This window comes from Ambystoma mexicanum, chromosome 4q (assembly GCF_040938575.1).
Source record: "Ambystoma mexicanum isolate Mex_15411 chromosome 4q, UKY_AmexF1_1, whole genome shotgun sequence".
Classification (NCBI taxonomy): Eukaryota; Metazoa; Chordata; class Amphibia; order Caudata; family Ambystomatidae; genus Ambystoma; species Ambystoma mexicanum.
In genome coordinates, this window is record NC_090928.1 from 334,254,451 (window position 1) to 334,277,087 (window position 22,637).

The following is a 22,637-nucleotide window of genomic DNA, read 5'->3' on the forward strand; positions in this document are numbered from 1 at the left end:
GTTCCCTCCCTTGCCTTGAAGCACTTTGAAACACATTGGGCCTGATTCATGGAATTGTTTTATAATGGCGCAATGCCATAGGAAAACGTTCTGTGAATCAGGCCCATTGTGTATAGGCGCTATATAAATAAACTATCATATCATATATCATCGACATGCCTCATCATGGTTAATTCTGCCTCAAGGTAAACTCCCAGGGTTTTGGCATGTTTGAGGACAGGGATGGTAGAGCCGTCAATGGTGAAGGAGGCGTAAGAGGGGTTGAGAGCTTTAAAGTGAGCGGGAGAGCCTACAATGATTAACTCGGTCTTCTCATCATTGAGGCAAAGATCATGCATAGCCTTCCAAGACTGAACGATGCAGAAGACTTTGTTAATGGTGTTAGAGTCATTAGTGTAGTTGCCGGAAAGGAGGATGAGAATTTGTGCGTCGTCTGCAAAATGTTGTGTAGGTGATGCCTAGGGTGTCAAGTATGTCAAAGAGGGGTTTAGTGTAGGTGTTGTAGAGGGTCCGGGACGGGCAAGACCCTTGTGGGACACCAAGAGGGATAGGGTCGGATGAGCGATTGTCAATGAATACTCTGGAGGTACAGTCACTTAGGAAGGATTTGATCTATCGGAGTGCCTCGGGTGAGAAGAACAAGTTACTTTCTTACATGGTAACGTTCTTTCGATGGGATGTTCCTCCGACGTATTCCACATCTTTGACAGTAATTATCACAGCTGTGCTGCTTCGGAAAACTTTTTCGGCGTAGGCGTCCAGCGTCGATGACGTCGATACGCTCCCTGAAGGACTTCCTCCGAAGGTCGACGTCAACGGATGTTACAAGTAGGACGCATGACGCCCGTAGCCACAGTTGTTTTTTCCCCCAGAACGTGTGGCACCAATCTTCTGCCAGTGTGACTACAGAAAGCCATGCGGAAACGTAAGCTGTAATCGCATAAGAAATTCTGTAGAGGGGCAGGTAGGGAGGGTACGATGTGGAATACGTTGGAGGAACATCCCATCGAAAGAACGGTACCAGGTAAGAAAGTAACTTGTTCTTCGAGGGGATTGTGTCCTCTGACGTATTCCACATCTTTGATAGACTCCCAAAGCTGGACCAACGTAAGGAGGTGGGAAAAGAATTTAGGAAATTTAGAATGCCCAATCAAATTGCAGAATAGAGAACTGCCTTGCCAAAGGCCAAATCTTGCCCATGGATAGAGTCCAGGGAATAATATTTCACAAAAGTATGGACAGAGGCCCATGTGGCCGCTTCGGAAATATTGCAAATCGGAATACCCCTCTGTAGTGCAGTGGAGGCAGCCATACCCCTAGTAGAATGGGCCCGTAAACCTACAGGAGGGTCCTTCCCCGCCAAACGATAACATTCAGAGATCGTCAAAATGATCCATCTAGACAAGGTCTGCTTAGAAAAAGTCTGACCTAACCGCCTTCCAGCGTAACCAATAAAGAGCTGATCGTCCATTCTGACCCGGGACATCCGTGAGAGGTGTAGAAACTCAAAGCTCTCCTAGGATCCAACCTATGGAGCCTCTCCTCTTCCTTACCAGGATGTGGAGGATAGAATGCTGGAAGAATGACCTTCTGGCTCAGATGGAATTCCGACACAACCTTCGGGAGAAAGGAAGTCCGTACCCTCAGAACAACCCTGTCCTTATGGAACACAGTGAAGGGTGGTTTGGCGGAAAGGACCTGCAACTTGCTCACTTTGCGTGCGGAAGTAACCGCAACTAAAAACACAGTTTTAAAGGACAACAGTCTCAATGGACAAGAATGTAAGGGCCCAAACGGAGCTCCCATTAGGAACTTCAAAACCAAATTCAAATCCCATCCCGGCACCTGGAAAGGGAACTGTGGAAACACATGAGTTAGCCATTTTAGAAACTGAGATAGCAAAGGGATTTTAAAATAAGAACATTCCTCAGACGAGTGCTTAAATATAGACAGTGCCGCCAGGTACCCCTTAATGGTACCGATTTGCAGGCCCTTGTGGGCTAAAGAAAGCAAAAAAGACAAAACCAAACGAATAAAACACTGGAAAGGATCCACATTCTGTACCCTGCACCAGTCGCAGAACTTCCTCCAACGGCACAGGGATTTCATTGCGGGCCTTCTGGCCGAAAGCAACACCTCCATTACGTCTTCAGGGAGGTCCCAATCCTTATATCTCAGCCTTTCAGATACCAAGCATGAAGGCTGAGAGACTTGACCTCTGGATGGAGAACTCAACCCCCCCTTCCGTGAGAGCAGATCGTCTCGGTAGGGAAGACGACGTGGAGGGCAGATGGACATTTCTAGAAGGTCCGGGTACCACGCTTTCCTGGCCCATGCCGGAGCAATGAGGAGCATCGAGGAACTGAACCTCCGCAACACCTGCAGAATGACGGGCACTGTTGGGAACGCGTACAGCAGTGGAAGGACCACTCCACTACGAACGCGTCCCCTAAGGCTCCTCTTGGGGGAAATTCCCACGAGCAGAATCTCTCGCACTTCCGGTTGACACTGGAGGCGAAGAGATCCACTTGTGGGGTTCTCCAAAGGGCGAAGATCTCCAGAAGAACTTCCTGAGCCTGCTCCCACTCGTGAGACACCATGCTCTGCCTGCTCAGAGCGTCCACCGCCGCGTTTTCGTCTCCGGCCAGATGAACTGCCGAGATCGAAATTTCCTGCTGGATGACCCAGAAACAGAGCTGCATCGCCTCCCTGCACAGTGGGATTGACCCTGCCCCCCCCCCTTTTGTTGAGGTAGTGCATGGCCACTGTATTGTCAGTCATAATCAGGACATTCTTCCCCCGCACAGACGGCTGAAAAGCCTTCAGGGCTTGCCTGACAACCCGCAGCTCTAACAGATTGATGCGGAGTCTGGTCTCCGATGGAGACCAACGACCGCTGGCCGTCAGCTCGTTGGCATGAGCGCCCCAATCCATAAGGGATGCGTCCATCACGAGCGTCACCTCCGGCCACGACTGCCAAAACGGAGCCCCTTTGAACAGATTTCCTTCGACGGCCCACCACAGAAGGTTCTGGGCGACCGAGGGCGGAATCTGAACGGTGCCCACTGCAGAGATCTCATCCGCAGCCTGGCCTCTGGCACCAGTAAAATGCAGGATGCCATGAGGCCGAGCAACCTCAAGAACTCGAACGCCGGGAGAGACTGGGCACGTTGAAATCTGTTCACCATCTACAGAATGTGATGAGCCCTCACCTGGGGAGGCAAAGACTGCCCCAGGGATGTGCCGAGCACTGCTCCGATGTACTGGAGCCACTGGGTAGGTGTCAAATGGGACTTCTTTAAATTGAGGGAGAAGCCCAGCTTGTGAAGGGAGTGGCAGGTGACGGACAGATGATCCAGGGCTTGCTCGGGAGAGCGCGCCCTGATCAAGCAATCGTCCAGGCAGGGTTGGATGTGAATCCCCCCTTTCCTGAGATCCACTGCCACCACCACCATCATCATCAGCTTGGTGAAGACCCTCGGGCGGAGGTCAATCCAAACGGCAGGACCCGAAACTGAAAATGCGAGCCGCCAACCGCGAACCTCAGGTACTTCCTGTGCTTTGGATGAATCGGCACATGAAAGTAAGCATCCTTGAGGTCGAGAGACACCAACCAGTCCTGAAGGGCCTGGAGGACTTGAGAAAGAGTAACCATCTTGAACTTGTCCTTCCTGAGGAGCTTGTTCAAACCACGTAAGTCTGATGGGTCTCAACACCCCGTCCTTTTTTCGGGATCAAAAAATATGGGCAATACCATCCCTTGTTCATCTCCGCTACAGGCACCAGTTTTATGGTGCCTTCCTCCAGCAGAGATAGGATTTCCTGCGCAAGGAGCGGATCCAGACTCTTAAAAAGAGCTTCCCCGGTGGATTGTCATGAGGCCTCTGCCGGAAAGGAAGACAGTAGCCGTGGACTATTATCTCCAGAAACCACACATCTGAAGTAATCGCACAACATTCTACAAGATGCTGCACCAGCCTTCCCCCAACCGGCGAACCCTGGGCCTTGGCCTCATGAATGAGCGGAAGCGGCTGTGGCAGTGCCTGAGGGCAAGGAGGCAACTGTCCGAGCGGCTTTGGCAACCCGAGTACCTTGCTTTCCACCTCTGGTACTCCTACGTTGGCCCCTTTGACTGGCAGCTCCCCTCGATCTACTAAAGGAAGAGTAGTATCGAAAGGAACTTCCCCTCCATTGCTGTGCCCTAGGCCGAAAAGGCGTAGGTTGATGCACTATATCGCTCAAAGACTTTGCTGCAGCCTTTCTGCCAAAAAGATGTACACCATCAAAAGGCATGTTGAGAAGCCGGGACTGTACATCAGGAGCAAATCCCGACTTTCGCAACCACGTAAATCTGCGCATCACGGTGCTCGCCGCCATGGACCGGCTGACACAGTCTGCCATGTCCAGACCCGACTGAACGGTCTCACACATGGCATCCTTGCCATCCTGAACGAGGGCAAGAAAACCATCCTGTTCCTCCCCTTCGGGAATGTGTTCGGACGCTAACGACACACAATTCCCCAGAGTGTGCATGAATCCTGCAAGGGCACAAACTGAGTTGGCTGCTTTTAAAGCATTACCCCCAGAAGAAAATACCATCAAAGCCATCAAAGCGTTTGTCGTCCCTATCAGGAGGGATTGTAGGGTACGAATCCTGCTTTGCTGGGGCTGTAGCCACCTGCACCACCAAACTCTCCGGAGTAGGATGCGTAGACAAGTAGCAGGGGTCACCACTGGCTGGGCGGTATTTTTTCGGCAAAGACTTGTTCACTGCCGGGAAACTCTCCGGAGCAATCCAAGCCACCGCCACCATTCTTTGTAAGGCCATGTGACATGGCAACACCGGGTCAGTGGGTGGACCTTGGTCCAAAATATGTCAGGTCATCCTGCAGAAAATCCACAGGTGGAGCCGACCAACTCAGATATTCCATCACCCTCAACATGAGGCACCTGTACGATGAGTCAGCATGCGTAGCAGGTTCAGGCTTTCCAAACTCAACCTCCGGGTAAGTTATCAAGACCACTGGCGTCATGCAAAGACTGACGCAGGTCTTCCAACAAGTCATCAGGAACCTCAGGTGGCACTCTTCCTCAACCTCTGAAATGTACTCCAAGGGTTGGAACAAGTCCACCCTGGGAGGAGGAACAGAGTATGGGTCGAGTATAGGCCGCACAGGCTTGCTGAGCTCCTTCCTAGGAGCTTCCACAGCTCTCAGGGGTACCTCTGGCAAAAATTCCTCTAAGGCGTTGAGGGCGCCGATGGGAGTGGCATCGACGTCGACCGAGGCACCAACGACTTCGACAGAGCCCCGAGCGTGTCCTTCGACAGCCTCGGCGCCGATGGCTTCCTCGGAGCCAGAGCCTCGAGAAATTCCCTCGACGGACATGGCGCAGATGGCGTTGATGCCTTCTTTGAAGGCCTCACAGACTCCCAGGTCCCGGTCCTCAATGCCGTCGAGACCGTTGAACGGGCACGGTGGCGATCCTCCTTCTCCGACCGGGACCTCGAAGGTTCCCGGTGATCGTGCCGACTGCCCGAGCCCGAAGACGTGCGAGCATTGGCTCAAGAGCCTTCCTCATCGACTTCTCTTGAAGGCGCGGACGGAACGGTGCCCTGCGACTCAAAAATCGCCATCATCTCCTTGCGGAAGGCGTCCCATTCCGCCGGAGATGAATGCTTGGTGGGACAAGCAACCCGCCGTTTGTTGCAGTCAAGGACGAGGAAGGCGACCGATGACCGCGCTTCCATGCATGCCTCGAAGAGGCAAGGAATGGCGTGACCCACTCCTGGAACAAGACCCCCTGGACTTACGCCGACGTGGAGAGTCACCCCTCGAATCGTCGGTCGAAAGTCCAGCGGACTTCGACTTACGGGGTTTGGAAACCCTTCCCGTCGACAGTTTCTTCTTCCGCTTCCCGCAAGGCCCTCGACGTCAAAGACTGGTATTCGTCGCAGTCATTCGTTACGTGGCTTTCACCGAGGCACCAGAGGCAGACGTCGTGCGGGTCTGTCAGACACATCTTGGAACCGCAGTCCCTACACTTCTTGAAGCCCGACTTCGGGGTAGCAGAAGACGAAGACATATTTTCGTTTAACACAACAATATTCGAAGAACCGATTCACAAGAGAACCGAGGCGCGCTGAGATTTCGAAGCTAACACGTTCGTGGAAAAAACAGAACTGAGGCTACGGCCGTTGTGCGTCCTACTTTTAACATCTGGTGACGTCGACCGTCGGAGGAGGCCCTCGAGGTATCGACGTGATTAACGCAGGACACCTACGTCGAAAAAGTTTTCCGAAGCAGCACAGCTGTGGTAATTATTGTCAAAGATGTGGAATACGTTGGAGGAAACAATTCCCTCGAAGTGGAAGATTACGGAAAGGTTTTGGCAGAGTAGGTTGTGGTCCACGAGATAAAATGCAGCAGAGAGGTCTAAGAAGAGTAGGACAGCCGCATTGCCAGCATCTCTAATGCTGTCAGGTTGCATTTTTAGATAGGTAAGGGCCGTTTCGGTCGGAAACCAGATTGTCTGACACCAAGGAGAGAGTGTTGTTCTAGGAATTGCTGGCATAGTAAGTAAGCTGTAGTCTAGGATTTTGAGAAAGAAGGGTACTGTGATTATGGGCCTGTAGTTGGTAGGATGATTTAGAGGACCTCTCCATGAACACCGCGCGACAGTCGACGGTCAGCCATGGGTTGTGGGCTTAGTGTGATGGCAAGTGAGAGTGCCTGGGCCGCCAGGTGTAGTCTCCGTCACAGGGCCACTGGCCTGATTATTGAAGTTGGGGGCCAGCACATGGGATTCCGATGAACCACGGTTGCCTTCGGCATCACTAAGGACGTTGATGCTGCCTTTGCTGCCTCCCGTCACGTAAAGGAGGCTTCGGCCTGCATGTCGTGGGCGGCCCAGCGTTTAGTTCGGCAATCTTTTAGTGCAGAAAAGTTTGCAGGACTTGCAGCTTTTCTCAGGGTGGTCCCTGGAAGACGGTGGTTGCACACCCTGTGAGTATCTTTACAAGGGAAGTTCCTATTGCAGGAAGGACAACATTTAAAAGGGATATATTCGATTGCTAATGGAAAGGGCAGTGCAGCGACAAAAGGGGAGATAGGAGGTCAGTAGAGGCATTCTCTAAAAGGGTACAACTATATGAAACCTCCCCCTACTCTGGAGGACCGAGGCTCGAAGAGGCCCGTGAAGGCCGCAGTCTTTGGTTGCCGTAAGTCATGCGTCGTCGATGATGGAGCCGTATGTTGAGGTCTGCCGAGGCAGATGATGATGCCGGGGTAAACGGGCAGATGGCAAAGGATGGAAAGGAAGTCTATGAATAAACTTAGTCTAATCAAAGGTGTTAGCCTGAAAGTAACACCGCAACTAGCGGCCGACTACAATGGCAGAAAAAAACAATCTGATGGACCTCGACGCGTGAACGACCATGGGTACAGTAGATGTCACACTAGGGATAATATTACTGACACACCAGTCAACGTCCCTTTCCGAATTTTGAAAACAAATCATGTAATACTCGGTGACTACCACTAGATGTCAGCAAGTGCATAGCATGTGATCTAAGCAGATCATTAAGCCTCAGAAATGTATATACACACATATGGCCGGATGAATTGTGAAAGGGATTTGAAGGGTGGAAAGGGTGGAGGAGGAAGGTCTACCAAGACCCACTTTTATAAACAACTGGTACTAAAAGGTTTGTCAAGGCCCCGCCTCGCTCATCTCAAACAATTGCAAAGCATGAACATTCTCATAGGGCGAAGGTAGTTAATTGATACCCTCTTTAAACCAAACGTAATTCACATGGGGCTTCTGACCTGGATATAAAATCAATGGAATACAGCTTAAAAAGGGAAGAGTAGCTTATGTTAGAGGATATTGAGAGGAACATGCTCCTGAAGCTGCCTCAGTTTTCGCAGGTGGCGCACAGATTCCCTTCAGATGAGCAATAGCTTACATTCAAATGAAAACCACTACGTATTTCGAAATTGAGATCTTGGAAGCATACTCCGGGGCATAGAGACCACCACAGGGCACAACTGAATAGCAAATAGACTTTGGGTGGTCCAGGTTGAATTTTGGAGCCGAGAACATATGCTTTATACAAGGTTCCCTCTGCTCTGGAGGAAAGATTTGGGAAGCTGGAAGAAATACGTAGAAACATCCAAAGAACTTTAACAAACACTTCTGGCAGAAAGGAGAGATGGTCGATTAAACAGCACTTGCCGCACAGGCTTAGCATGAGAAACTGGTCCTATGGGAATCTATTCGTCTCTGCCCCTCAACCATCTCCCCGCCCACTCCGAGTTCAGAGTTTCATTGCTAGTCAGATCCGGATACTGCCTTGGGTTGAGACATGCTGCCCATCTTCCTGAACAGATTGTACTGTGGTTCTGCCTATTCTTCCAATCTGTTACTGATGATAAAATATCACAACCTGATCTGCAACAGAAATCGATGTGGAACACTAACTTCTATTCAATTACCCTAAGACCATGATAACCATTCCTGGAACAGGGCTGTTAGGCATTCGCCTACCTCTCCCGCTGCGTGGAGGTTGTGCCCAGCCTTTTCTGTATGGAAGCATTGGCGATTCCATAATTACTGTTCCATCCGAAGATGGCAGCGATCTTGGAAGCCAATCTCACGTAGCCTTGAAGTCATACGTCCAAGATGGCTGCTGCCATTAGAACAGAGCTGGAGGAACGCCACTGCTTCATAAAAGGCTCAGGTAATCGTGGTGTTGTAATGCTATACTTAGGTTGCTTGCGCTTCTATTATTCTCTGCTCCACCTTGCTCTCCGTGCCGCCATGGCTTTCATTCCTTTTTCCGCTTTTCTTTGCCTTTGCTCACGGTCCGCTCTGGTGTGCCTACATTTCCTGGAAATCTAACTGTCCTTCCTACACCGTCATCCACGCACTGTATCTTCTTCTGCCCTGTGGTACCGGTCCTACAACCTCTTCTGGGCATTTCGTTGAGTCTTGTCGTAATTCGGAATCCTTGGATTGTCGGTCTGCTGAAGCAACTCCAAGCTAAAGACATACTCACTATCCTCACCGGATACCCGGAACTTGGAATAATGCCAAGGAGGTTTTTTTCTCCCTGTAAGGTGTTTCCTCCTTCAACTCGGGTGTTGTGCTTCTGGAGAAGCTCCATCTGCTCTCAGTTTTAATTCGGAGATGCGAGGTGGCTTCTCGGGCAGACAGGCCTTCTCTCTTCACAACTTCACCGAGAGATATACAAGAGGTAAGGCCTGTAGGTGAGAGCTGTACAAGCAGACTAAACACATACCAACTGTCGGATCACCCACTCTACATTAGTAGAACTCGAAGGAGGGTCTATAAATGATGGGTTTGGGTGATAAATCAATGTTTCAAGATTTTTACAGTTTCTCTGCAGGAAATAAGCTCATTCAACACAGTGTTATGCTCCCAGATGTGGCCATGACGGGGGGCCCTCCATCATACACAACTTAATCAAACATTTGGGAACATTTTTGCAGATCCAAAAGCAAATCTTAATAGCAACTCAAACTGTTACTTTCACGTTGTTTCCAGTTAGAAGGATGTGCCCATGGACTAGGGTCTCAAAAGAATTGGGTCCATAAAATATTCTTTCAAACTCAAATTAAGTTATTCTAAACATTCTGCTTGGTGGACTAGGATGCACTGCATGCTACCACTGCACACAAAAATAAATTCAGCTGACAATAAATCTACCTTCATGTACTAAAGGTACACTGGAATTATAATAAAGGAGTATGAAATGACAATATTAAAGAACATAAACAAGTACATGCTGAAAATAATACAACTAAGAAAGCAAATGTCAATTTGACAGCAACCGATGTTGGGAGCAGCTAGATCTGCTTGTATTACTCCAAGGATTAGAATAAGCAGTGTTGCATAGCGATTTGCTATGCAATTCTGTCAGTTTGCTAATCAAATGGACATGTGTAGCAAAGATAGCTATTTAAGTTGCCCTCTTGAATGAAAGCACAGCCTGCCTGCATTCCTCTCTTGCCCTCTCTTCCCCCTCTTTTCTCTGTTCACTTCAAATCCGATTGGCGAGAAAGTGCCACAGGAATCATCTCCTCCAATCTTAAGTGCCAAAGGCATGTGCGGGAGTGCTAATACGAGAATTTCTTTTTCTTTTTCAAATAATTTCAAACCAGAAATAATTGGGATGGTACTTTTAATAAGCTTTCTATATCCTGTCTGGCAAAGACCAGTATGTGTCAACTTTATATTTTTTTTTTTAAAAGACAGTCCTGTAATTCCATTCCTAAAATGTAGGTTGTTACATAATGCATAGAGTATTGATACTTTAAAACAATGCAACATCTCCATGCTTTACAATAAAATTTAGGTTAGTGTATCTAAATGTCATTGTGTCAACTATATTTCATTTTGTTGGGGAAGATGCATCATATTGACGAGTGAACACTTTTGAAAATGTACATGATCACATGATTAAGTGCTTTTGATGGCAAACCTAGTTCGGTAACCTTCAGGTTGCATACATCTTGGAACTGGTGCTCAACCCATGAGCGACCCCATACTCCCTTAGTTTCTATATTATTAACCAGTTGCTTTATACCAGGTATCCTGAAATTGCGATGACCACAAACTACAATATTTCATCTAGTTTGCTCAGTTCTCTGCCTGCTACGCAATCCACTCTGCTTAGTCTCTTTCTTTCCTCTTTGATAATAAAATACAAAAAGTGAACTAGATGCTTACGCAAAGTAGTGATCAATAGTTCAATTCAATCTTAACATCTACAGATCTATTGCAATATCAAACACTGTAGTTAGCCCTCAGAGCTCGCTTTGCTTAAAGATTATAATTGCATTATATATTAGCAACTGCAGGAGACAGCTGGCCAAACTGTTTTCAGAGCTTTTTTATCATATCTATTTATTTGTGTCCATTTCATGCAGCTAACCTTTCACATTTACAGACACTCCACTGTGGCTTGCAAAGTCCTTTCGCCCAGTCGTATTGTCGAGTAAATTTTATGAAGGGTGAGGAGCATTTGCAAGAGATGCTTGAAACTTATGAAACATTTACTTTGGAGTAAATGTCAAACAAAAGTTTCACTGTGCATGGCTGGCCTCTGGGTGGCAGTAGTGTGCCAAACAAAGCGGGTTTCTAGTGAAATGCACCATTGTACACAAATCGCATTTTAAATGTGTTGTCCTCCATTGCAATGGTTCGAGTGCATTTCTCTTAGGTTGAATAGGGAAACTAAGTTACCTGACCTGCAGGTCTAGCAGAATTTTAAAGAATTTGCAAGGGCTGTCTCCTCTAGCTAATGTCTTATTTCAGCGGTACGTAAAACTGCTGTATTTTTGCTCATTTCATATCCTGGGTACAAATAATTTCTGGCGACATTAACAATATTAGTACAAAATCGCTAACCAAATGGGTCTGTTTGCTAATCAAAACAATTTTAATTAGCAAACACTGCTAATCAATTTTTGAAAACTAATTTATGCCTTGTACCCTGCCAGCCTAAACCAAATTAAAGCAGGAAAGATGTAACAAACAAAAGGCTGTATTAAACATTTGAGCTTGGACAAAAAAGAAGTTTGTGCTGCATTTCTTAGTTATTTAAATGGACATTCTATTGCTTAAGCAATTACCATTTCAGTAAAGTATTAACTAAATTGTGAATTTTGAAGGAAACAAACATTGAAACAAACCCAGTCTTACCTCCCTTAGAATCCTGTCAAATTCAGCAGTAGAAAAAAGGCCTTTGTAGTAATCAGGGTTATGCCTATGGATTACTGCACAGCGTTTCTCCCAGGCTCCACTGTAGAAAGAGAATATGTTAAATGCATTGTGGTCAGGGAATGAGCACTTACAATTTGCTAGTTTTTTGTGATCTAAAAATGTCCTCCGTCCTAACAACATTTATTTTAAAGGGTCAGTTCAGGTCATAATGTTGTGGTCCCGGGCATACAGATAAGCAGCGTTCCAGCCCCTTTCACGGCCTAATAATAGGCAAATACTGTAAACAAAAAATAAGAAACATATCAGAGATGTCCCCTGCTTCCACTCGCATAGCTCAACGAATATATGCCTATTAGTGGTACCTATACACTTAGGGCAGACCTTAAGAGGACATCCTTAAGGAGGTATCAATACAGTCCGAGCATAATTGAATTTCCATTCAATATTAAATAAAGCACAAACAGATTTAGAATCTAATCAACAAAAAAGTGATTTATTCCAAAACATACACAAATTCAAATAATGTCATTAATTTAAATGCTGCGTTGATCCCCCCCTTCCTACTTAACTAAGTCATCTGTGATGGTGAATAACAATGTATCATTGCATAACCGCTTATGCAGTGCATAACAACATGAAACCTCTACAGACACAAAACAAATCATAACACAATGACCTTAAAATGGATTAGTTTAACAGAAAAGAATGTTCGTCTTCAACACACATCTTAAAATTCCATAAGGTTCGGATCATTGCAAGTATCCTTTGGCATGTGAAATACAGTTCCAAATATATTGTTCTGTCTGACATCACAATCTGAACAGTATAACATTTGGTACATGTAATGGTGTCGAAGGAGGAAGCCGACACAAAAATGGCATGTTTGTGGTAAATGACTATTAATGTAAAATTGCATTTATTTTATTGTTCATTTATAATGCGCTTAGTACCAGCGAGTGGTTGCTCAGAGCGGGATCGGGATTCAAACCTGTGTTGCGCTGCATTGTCTTGCTTCAAAGACAAACGCGTTGCCCCTGAGCTATCCTTCCTCCCCATGAAAATCTCAAAGAACTGTCAGAATGTCAGGCCAAATGATAATCCATTGTCTTGCGTCAGAACCTACTTCTAACCCTTACACCAACTAATATTGTCCAACAGAAAGCCTTTCTTCAGGAGAATGACTCCCTTCTCTTGGTGTATGGGTAGCAGTCCCTCAATGTTCTCTTGTAAAGACAATGGCAGGGGGAATGACTCGCTTCCCCCGGCCTGTAGCAATCTCACAGAAAGTTCTCTCTACAATAGAATGATGCCCTTCTCCTGGTACATGTATGATGTTCTGAAAAATGTCCTCTAGAACATAAATGCCAGGGGATGACTTCTTTCCCCTGGCTGGTAACTTCAGTAATTTGTGCAGTCAACTTCTTTTACCAGGAGAATAGCTCCCTTCTCCTGTTATCGAAAGGCTCTTTCCGATGCCAGGGAAAATAACTCCCTTCCTCTGGCACCTCTTCAGCATACATGACTAGCTTTGGTTTCCCCACCAGGAGAATGGCTCCCTTCTCCTGGTGTTTGAGAGTTCTTTTCTCACTTGGGTTTCGCCTTTGCACCTTTCCACAGAATCAACAAAGTGTCAAGCCTTACTTCTCTCTGGGTCTCAGACCCTTCTCTGGTGGTCAGTGGGCTTACCTCTGCCACTGGTATGAGCAAGATGTCCTTGGATGCACTCTTCTCTTTCATTCGGGTCTCAGATACTTCTTTGCTGGTTAGGGGGCTTATCCCTGCCACTAGTACGAGGAAGATTCCCTTGGATGCATTCTTTAGTTCTGTTGGCATCCCAGACCCTTGAAGCACTACCCTGGCATGAAGCCGAGACCTCTTAACTCCCCTCCCCCCGATGTCCCTACCTGTGCTTCATGTTACAGGGCCGGTCTCTCCAGGGAATGGGGTCAGTCTCCGTCCCGCTTCCTGCAGCAGTCTTCTTTTCTGCATCTCTGGCGGCTCTTCATGTTGAGGTTTCTTGCAGTCTTGGCAATGTACGGTTCACCTCCTCCTGGAGGTTGTGCGCTGCCTCTCCAATTTGCAGATGGCCTCGGTCCTGCCAACGCAAGACCAGTCATGGACTTTCTCAGCTTCCTGCCGGCTTCATATGCAGAACCCTTCCCACAGGTCCACCACGTACTTCTAAACTCCTGGGTTCTCCGACCAGGAAGGAAGTCGAAGACCTGGTGTCCTCCTTTGCTTTCCTTCTTATGGGGCTTGCTCCGCCTCAGCATAAAGCCAACACCTGTTGACAATGGCTCATTGGTATTCCTCATGCCTCAGTTCCAGGAACGTCAGTAATCCTTATGCTTTCAATGTTCTTCTTCGTCCTAGTACTTTCTATCTTCATTGTATTCCTGGTCTCACAGAAATACATTGGTTTACTATCAATATAGTGGTTGGCAATTCAAAATGGATGGGGAAGTGAAGCGATGTCAGGAAGGGATTTTATGTAATGTGTTGTACCCAATGTCCTTGTCCTTAACCCCAGAGTGGGGTGGGGGGTGGTTGTCCCTCCCTATGGCCCCCTCCCTATGGAGTACATCCGCTTTATACCACCCCTAGGGGGACTACTGGGTAGCGGGCGCACCTCTCTAGCCTCATGGAAAAGGGCTCCCCCTTGGGGAGAAGTGACGATACCTAGCAAATTTTCACAAACATTACAGATTAGCTGTATTTATTTATATCATTTGTAAAGCGCACATACAACCGGAGGCAATGAGGCGTTGTTGCAGGTACAAGTCAAGGAGGCAAACTTAGTCATACAGTAAAGTAATTGTTGCATAGACAAAGATGAGCAAAGGTAATATTACAGTTACGTTGAGACATAACATTCTCATACATATTGGTCATACTGAACATACTATATGGTGGTATAGTATGGTTGAATTGCTGACATGATGGGTAGGGAGGGTGGGTTATGAGAAGAGCTGAGTTTTGAGGGCTTTGCGGAAGATCCAGTAGTATTTTACAGCCCACAGGGAAGGGGGTCATTCCAGAGTTTGGCAGCATGGTAGGGGAAGCTGGAGCCTCCAGCTTTACATCTCTTCACCTTGGGCACAAGACGTCTGTGTATGGTCTCCTGGTGGGCCTTGATGAATGGGCTTTGGTGATTCTTTGTGTGAGGTAGGGGGGCGCTGTATTGGAGGCACTTACGGGCAATGGAAAGTGGTTTAAGGTGATCCGCTCTTGGATGGGCAGCCAAGGAGCCTCTCTTCTAGCTTTGGAGATGTGTTCTCGTTTCGGGATATTAAGGGCTGCTCTCAAAGTGTTACTTTGTATAACTTGCAGTTTTGGGATATTTCCAACTGAGGTGCCTGTGAACAGGGCGTTACAGTAGTCGATCTTGGAACCAACGATGGCCTGGGCAATGGTGAGGGAGTGTTTTTTGGTGAGGAAGGGTCTGGCTGCGCTGGGGACCTTAGTGGCATAAACTGCAGAGGAGGCCATGGCGCTCACTTGTCTGGACAAGGTGAGTGAGGCGTCAAGATAGGCTCCTAGTGTCTTTACTGTAGTTGAGACCGGAATCACACACTGGTCCATCAGGAAGGAAGTGTATTGAATGTTAAGTGACTTGCAGGCATTGGGTGTGCTGATGATTAAGATTTCCGTCTTGTTGCTGTTGAGGCAGAGATGATTAGCTGCCATCCAGTGGATCAGGATTTGTGTGTCGTCGGTGTAGTTGGTGTAAGCTACGCAAAGGGAGTCTAGGATGATAAAGAGTGGCCTGGTAAAGATATTGTAAAGGGTGGGGGCGATGCAGGACCCTTGAGGTACACTGCAGGTGATGGGGGAGGGTGAGGCATTGGCCTTGTATGAGAAGACTCATGACTCTGCCTTCCAGGAAGGATGCAATGCAAGCAGAAGCATGCGGGGCGAAGTTGACGTGGGTGGTAAGGTTTGGCAGAGGATTTGATGGTTGACCAGGTCGAATGCTGCAGATAAAGCCTAGGAGGAGCAGCAAGGCACAGTTTCCTTCATCCCTGATCTCATGAAGCTGATTTTTCAGATCGAGAAGAGCAGATTCTTTTCCATGTCCTGTGCGGAAGCCGGATTGGTGCATCCCTATGATTATGTTGTCCACCAAGTAGGCTGCACGGTCTAAGATCTTTAGTAGAAAGGGGACAGTTGTAATTGGCCTATGGCTGGATGGAATGGATGGGTCCAGTGAGGGTTTTCCAGGAGGGGGAGGACCCAAGCTTCTTTGAGGCTGGCTGGCATGGTGCTTTTGGAGAAGGATGCGTTCATGAAGGCTGTGATGACTGGGTCTAGCACGTCAGCACAGTCTTTGACGAGGGATGCTGAACAAATATCCCCTTTGCATTTAGAGTTTCAAGCTTTGGATTAGCTTTAAAACGTTGCTTTTGGCGTGGTGGCATAGCCTCTGAAGGAGAATTGATTGGTAGAGGGAACTGGGAGGGGGAGTGCAACTGAGGTTTGTGGCTGTCGGGTCATTATTGAATTTGGCTTGTTGTGAGTACTTTTAGGTTCAGTGTGTCCATTTTACCTAAGAGCGCTGATTGACCGTCAGAGCACCACGTAGCATCTTTGGCGAGGGAGGTGGGGTGGTGGATGCAAGTTCCCTGTATATGGTAAAGATTTCTTTTGTATGTATCGGAGGCGGCCATGCTGATTCTAGTGTTGAAGGAATTAGATTTTTCTGCAATAGTGGCTGCCTTGTATTGTTTTGATATTTCACTGAACTCATTTTTCAGAGAATCAGTAGGGTCCTTCAGCCAAGCGAGCTGGGAATGTAGTTTGAGAGTACGGAGTTCGATGAGGTCCAGTGTAAACCAGGAGTTCCAATGTCTAAACTTGGATTTGACTGGGTTAGGGGTGCAAAGGTATTCACAGCTTTTGAAAGGATTGTGGTATATGTCGCCACTAATGCATTGGGGTTGGACACAAACAGGGGCTGGATGTCTGGGGTGTTAAGTAGGGGAAGGATGTTGTCTCTAGTGAGTTTACGTGAGCTTCGAGCTACAGAAGGAGTTAGAGGGTTGGATGTGGTTTTAACTTTGGCGGGCTGAGGGATAGAGGTTAGGAAGGGGATCTAGACATACCATTTTATTAATGTTATTTGAATTTGTGTATATTTTGGAATAAAGATGAATGAAAAAATGAGGTGCCTGGTATCCTGTCTTGACACCCCAGAACCCATAGACCATAAACAAAAATGTCACGATTCGGATATTATTTCTAATGAACTAATCATTACCCTATGGGAAATCAATAAAAAGACAACTCTCTAAAGAATCAGTTCCAAAATGGCGATTATCACCTGCACACCTCATTTATTTATAAACAACCATTTATTCAACAATTGCATAAAAAAAAGTTTTAACAACAATTTTTCTAAATCCATTGGCTAGAACAATATACCATCATTGTGCATGCATTTATAAAATTGTAGCGTCTCTCACAACCTAGCCACAAGCCAAAATGTAGTTCAATCCCTTGATCAAAAAGATTGTCAGTATCCAAATGGCATACATTTGTGGTATGTCGACACACGTTTTGGTCCTCTCTATGCTTATTGTCATCTGGCTCTGATTATTGGGGACCTTCATCAGGACAAAACATATTTCAGCCACAATAAACGTATTCCCATGTGTGCAAATGCATATTTTTTTCCTGTGAATGCAAATTAAAAATCCACTTCTTAGTGAGCTTATTCAGAACATATTGCCTCAATTAAAATACTCATTGGGCTCTCTTATTTTACTGATGTAATTAATCTATCATTCTTGCTTAAATATAAAATATATGTGTATAAGTCAATGAACATTATTGTGCTCCAGCTACAGTAACTGGCCACATTTCTGGAGTTAAGCACTAATACGTTACCACTGTGTTCACAGCTTTCAACTCCCTCTCCGACAAAACCATAACAATCTTGTCACACTCAAACTAACCCATAAATGGAAACATTAAGACATTATGGAGTGAATGGTTTGAAAACATACCTTCCCTGGTATTTAAAATGCAATGCTCCATCACCCGTTTCAGTTTGATCGAATACATTATGACCAGTTTTTCTAAAGTCCATCCAAAGGGACTTTATAAACCATACCTTGGGCAATACAGAAACTCCAACTCTTAGTATAAGGCTGTACCACCTGATATTTTGGTAGCAAGGCCAGAGCAGCCAGGCTCATTTTAGGATGGAGAGAGGGCTGTACAAAGAAGTTGTAGCATACATGTGAGCAAAAAAAAACAAAAAAAAAATCACACACTCATGTTGTGTGAAAATAATGCTTCTTTGTATATACATAGGCAAAGGCAATTCTTTAGAAAGGTAAGTACTATTATAAGTCAAACAATAATAAAAACCAACACAATACTTATGGTATGTAAACCAAAGTATGAACCTTATTTAGAATAGTAGTGTTAGGGAGATGTATCATGTTTATGCTTCATCTTCTCTCCTAGCGAGACCCCCAGCACTTCTTTCTTGACTTCTGGACTTTTTCCCTTCTTTCCTGAATGAGTGGGGCCTTTTTCCACTCATTCATTCTTATTCACTCTGTCTTTTGGAACTCTGTTCTCTCCGTTTTACCTGTACTATCGAGTATACTTTCCTACACATCTCTTTTAAGGCATCTGTATTTTACTTATGCAGCACACAGCTCCATATGGGCAGTGTTGCTGGGAACCCTTTGGGTTCCCCTTTGAGATACTTTCTTTAGCTATACTTTTTACAGTTCTTAAGGATAGAGTTTTACTTTGCATTTCTTCTAAAACCATATATTCTGAGAGATTGGCACACACACCACCTTATGTGGAGTGGCAAGGAGATACTTAGTATCCCCCTTCGCTCTGCTCCTGTGCCTTTTTAGCCACATTGACAACCATCTAGTTATGGCTGGTGGCAGTGGACGTGTTCTACGAACTATTGTGTTATTTTTGTTCACAGTCTCGGTTGTGCACAATAGGCTCACTAAGTACTAAACTTGGTGGCTCCTTTCTTTTTTCGACATTTCTAGCGTGGTCCGTCCTTCTACCATTCTGGGAGGGGGAGGTCTGTGTGCGTCTTTGGCGGGGACCCTTGGGTGTCCCTGCCTAGGCTCCAGTGTGCCTGGGCAAGACTTTTTCCATCCCCTGCTCTTTGTCTGCCTGAGTGCCTGAATGGAAACGGCTCCCAGTGGGGGCCTGGATGTCCCAATTGGACAGCCACCTGCCCCTTTCTGTAAACTGCTGAGAGATTGCAGAGGTGTGTGTGCTAAAACTGAATAAAAGTAGTTTCCTGAGGTGAAAGACAAATCGACTACTGAAAACTGAAGTAGCCGAAGAAGGTGGCTAGAAGCGACTGCAGTCCCTTTGCAACACCGTGAAGAGACCACTGCTGTCCTGACACCGTTTTCTATGTGACAGAGGAACTCCGAACAGGACGACTTCTTCCCTTTGACTGGTGGGAACAACCAGTTCTGGGACAAACTACAATCTGAGCCATCTCCCGAGGAGCTGTGCCTCTCCAGAGCTGACGACCGCGAATACCATGAGACCTCTGACCGAATTGAAGTGCTTTGTCTTAGAAAGGCTGAATGCGTCCAATTCTTTGCTGTACTCCTGGTGAACCTCAAGGGACACAATCCGACTCATCCAAGTTCCCTCACCAGAGTGCTGGACTCTAGGAATCGAAGAAGGTTGACCTGGCGATTCGTGTCCTTTGATGGTGCTGCAGAAAAGGTGCCAAAACTACAGACTGACCAGATAAGCTGAAGAAATCTGTGCCAGAGGTCCTCCCTCGAGGCTCTTGAGAGATCCCGCCCATTGTCCTTCCTTTCGTCACCAGACCAAGGAATCCGGAGGTCACATCCAGCGCTACTACATCGAGGAAAATCCAGCCACAAACATTTGTTCAAACCTAGGGTACTGTGGGGAGAAAAGGTATTGCTTACCTTAATCAAAGAAGTCGCTCCAGAGTGTTGGTGTGCACATAGAGGTGTCTATGTTGTCCACTCTTACCTCTGACCCAAGCTGCCAGCTTGTGCTCCTTTTGCCAGTCCTTTAACAGGGTCTCCGATGTTGTGTTATTCTTCAAGCATTTTGAACTAGGGACTAGAAGTATCCCAAGGAACATTTGCCCTTCTTCATAAGACCTTAAGCCCTCTTCGAACTGACTTTTGCTGCTAGCTAATTGGACTTAAAAAGAGTTTGTTGGCTCTGAAACCACCTCTAAAACCTTAAGCTCTGCTACTGTGACTAATCAACTGTGTTCCTTCCCAAAAGATATGATCTTATGTGGTTTTGCTAACTAGAGAATTACTGTATATCTTTGTCTGATCGCCAGTGTGTGGTATTACCGATAATACGGTATAACTGTCATTACTGTCAAACTGTAACAATTGTAACCATGGGTAACTACAAACTAAGCAGTGGTCTTTGAAAAGTATCTAAAAGTAATCTTATGTGTTTAGGTTATATGTGCCAAGTATTTTAAAACATCTCGTGTACATATAATAAATATATATTTTATATACATTTATTGGTATAAGTGTTTCTTTGAATTGCATTACTAACTGGGTTCAGTGTACTTTGTACTTACCTGCAGTTCACATCTTCCTCATAAGTCTGACTGCCCTGCCACTCGACCAAGGTTCCATGAGTAGTACAGACTGATATTAAAAGTTGGGGTTCTATAAACAATTGGGATAGTTTTAGGAAGTCTCACCCCAAAGTGGACTTTAGGAAAAATCCCCTAACACGTAGTATGCAGTTCAAGGTGAGTAAAACCTAGTGTTGCACATTTAGAATGGCAGTATGCTATTCAAGGGGAGTAAAACCAAATTAGTGGACTTTTAGTGACAGTATGCAATTCAAGGTAAGCAGACCCTAATGGTAGTAAACAATGTTACTTATTCAGTTTCAGGAATAATATAGTTATACCAACAATGATACAAGTAAGTACCTTGCAACATATGTAACTACCCCTTTCAAGAAAGATACAGTTACACCCATATTACTTTTTAGAATAGTGGAAACAATTCAAAGGTAAGCAATAACTTATAATTACTTTTCAGAATGGCAATATGCACTTCAAAGAGCACTAAGAACAAAGTATTACACATTTAGAATGGCATTATGCTAATCAGGTTGAGTAAAACCCTATTAGTAATAAACTCTTACACTTTTTCTGTTTCAGGAACCAATGTTACTTTTCAGAATAGTGGAACACAACTCTAAGGTAAGTAAATCACTTTGAATAATTTTCAGAATGGCAATAAGCAATTCACATGTAAGAACTTTGTAACACTTTGTAATGTATTCTATTTCAGATATAACCAGTTACAGCACTAACACATAGCAAGTAAGTACTTTGCAACACTTTTTCTATTTTTTTTGTCAGAGGCCTTATACTTTAGAAGTCCTGCCTTATTGTAAGGCATGAGTGATCTCAGAGATTTAAAGGGGACACTGGTGGTCCGGTAGGCAAGTCAGGAGTTACAGAGGATTTTTTGTACAAGTAAGTACAGATTTTAGAGTTTGTCGAAAGTGTTCAGGGACTTCTTAGAAGGCTCCCTAGATGCGTTTGAGCAATAGGCCAGGGCAAACGGTATGGGCGAACTCCCAACTACACAAATCACCACCTTGGCCACACAGGAGCGACACAAGACTTTAGGTGAGTATTACCCTCAGCCACACAGTACCTCAGCAGTGAAGAAGAGTTTACAGACGGATACCTTCACGATGCAGTAGCACAGGACTCGGTCTCTGGATTCTTGGCCGTGGTAACGAAAGAAAGGACACTGCATGGGAACTTGCAGCAGCAGTCGACAGAAAAGGCTCCCAACAAAGAATTCTTCAGTACTTCTCGCGGTTCTGTGCATTTGGCACCCTTTTCAAAGTACTAAATGTGTAACGGTTGTCGTCTGATCAATTTGCCCACCTTAGTCCAGCACTCTGGTGAGGGGACTTCAGTAGAACCTTGCTTCTGGGAGGTCCAACAAGAGTCCACTGAAGTTTCAGCGAGATGTGTTCACGGGAAGATGTTGCACAGCACTCAACCTCAAGGTCTTGGAGTATTGACGGTTTGCAGTCTAGGAAGGTCACAGCTAGTCGTGGTATAGCTGGAAATGCAGGTCTTCCTGAGGCTGATTGGTCCTACCAGTCTGAGGGTCGGAGTTGTCTTCTTCGTGACTCTTCTGTTGCATGGATTAAGGGGTCAGCACAGGCAGCAGTTCCACAGCAGGCATCTGCGGTCGCTAGAATCTGCAGCAGCCGTCTTTTCTTCTTCAGATTCAGCTCCAGTGGTCGACTTGTCTTTTGCTTCCAGATCCAGGCTCTTTACCTAGGAAACCAGCCAATGAGCACACATGCTACGTTCAAACCTTGGGGGGTGGTTATCCTTTCAAGACAGCCACCCTCCCAGTTAGGACTGGTTCCAGGTAGGCCTGCCAGAAGACAAAGGGCGGAAGAGTATAGGACTAAACCTTAATTTCCTGTCTTCACAGATATTCTGGAACCTCAGCGGGCTACTCAAAGGGTTCCCGCCAAAGACAAAAATCAAACCAGGACCTCCCCCTCCCAGGACGGCAAAGGAGGACCAAGAAAGAACACGCACACTAAAATTGTCGAAAAAAGAAATAAGCCACCATTCTAGATGAATGGTGACCCTTCTGTGCATTACTGCGGCTGGTTTGCCGTCTGCGAGTAAAAATCACAAAAAAATCAGTAGAACACGCCCACTGACACCGTCCATAATAGTAAGCTTGTTACTGTAACATAAATGTTACAGGAGCAGTGAAAAAAGGGGATACAGAGTAACCCCCCTCAACCGCCCAGCACTCCACATAAGGTGGGGTGTGCTGGACTCACAATATAAAATGTAGAGAGGGTAACATGATCTC

General features: G+C 46.0%; 1 protein-coding gene across 1 annotated transcript in view; it reads right to left on the reverse strand.

The window, feature by feature from the left end:
* RIOX1 (ribosomal oxygenase 1) overlaps nt 1-22,637 on the reverse strand; it is a 603,487-nt gene that overhangs the window by 447,049 nt on the left and 133,801 nt on the right. Inside the window, exon 4 of the mRNA XM_069607921.1 lies at nt 11,728-11,827. Coding sequence (XP_069464022.1) covers nt 11,728-11,827 — 100 coding nt within the window. The remainder of the gene's footprint in view (nt 1-11,727; nt 11,828-22,637) is intronic.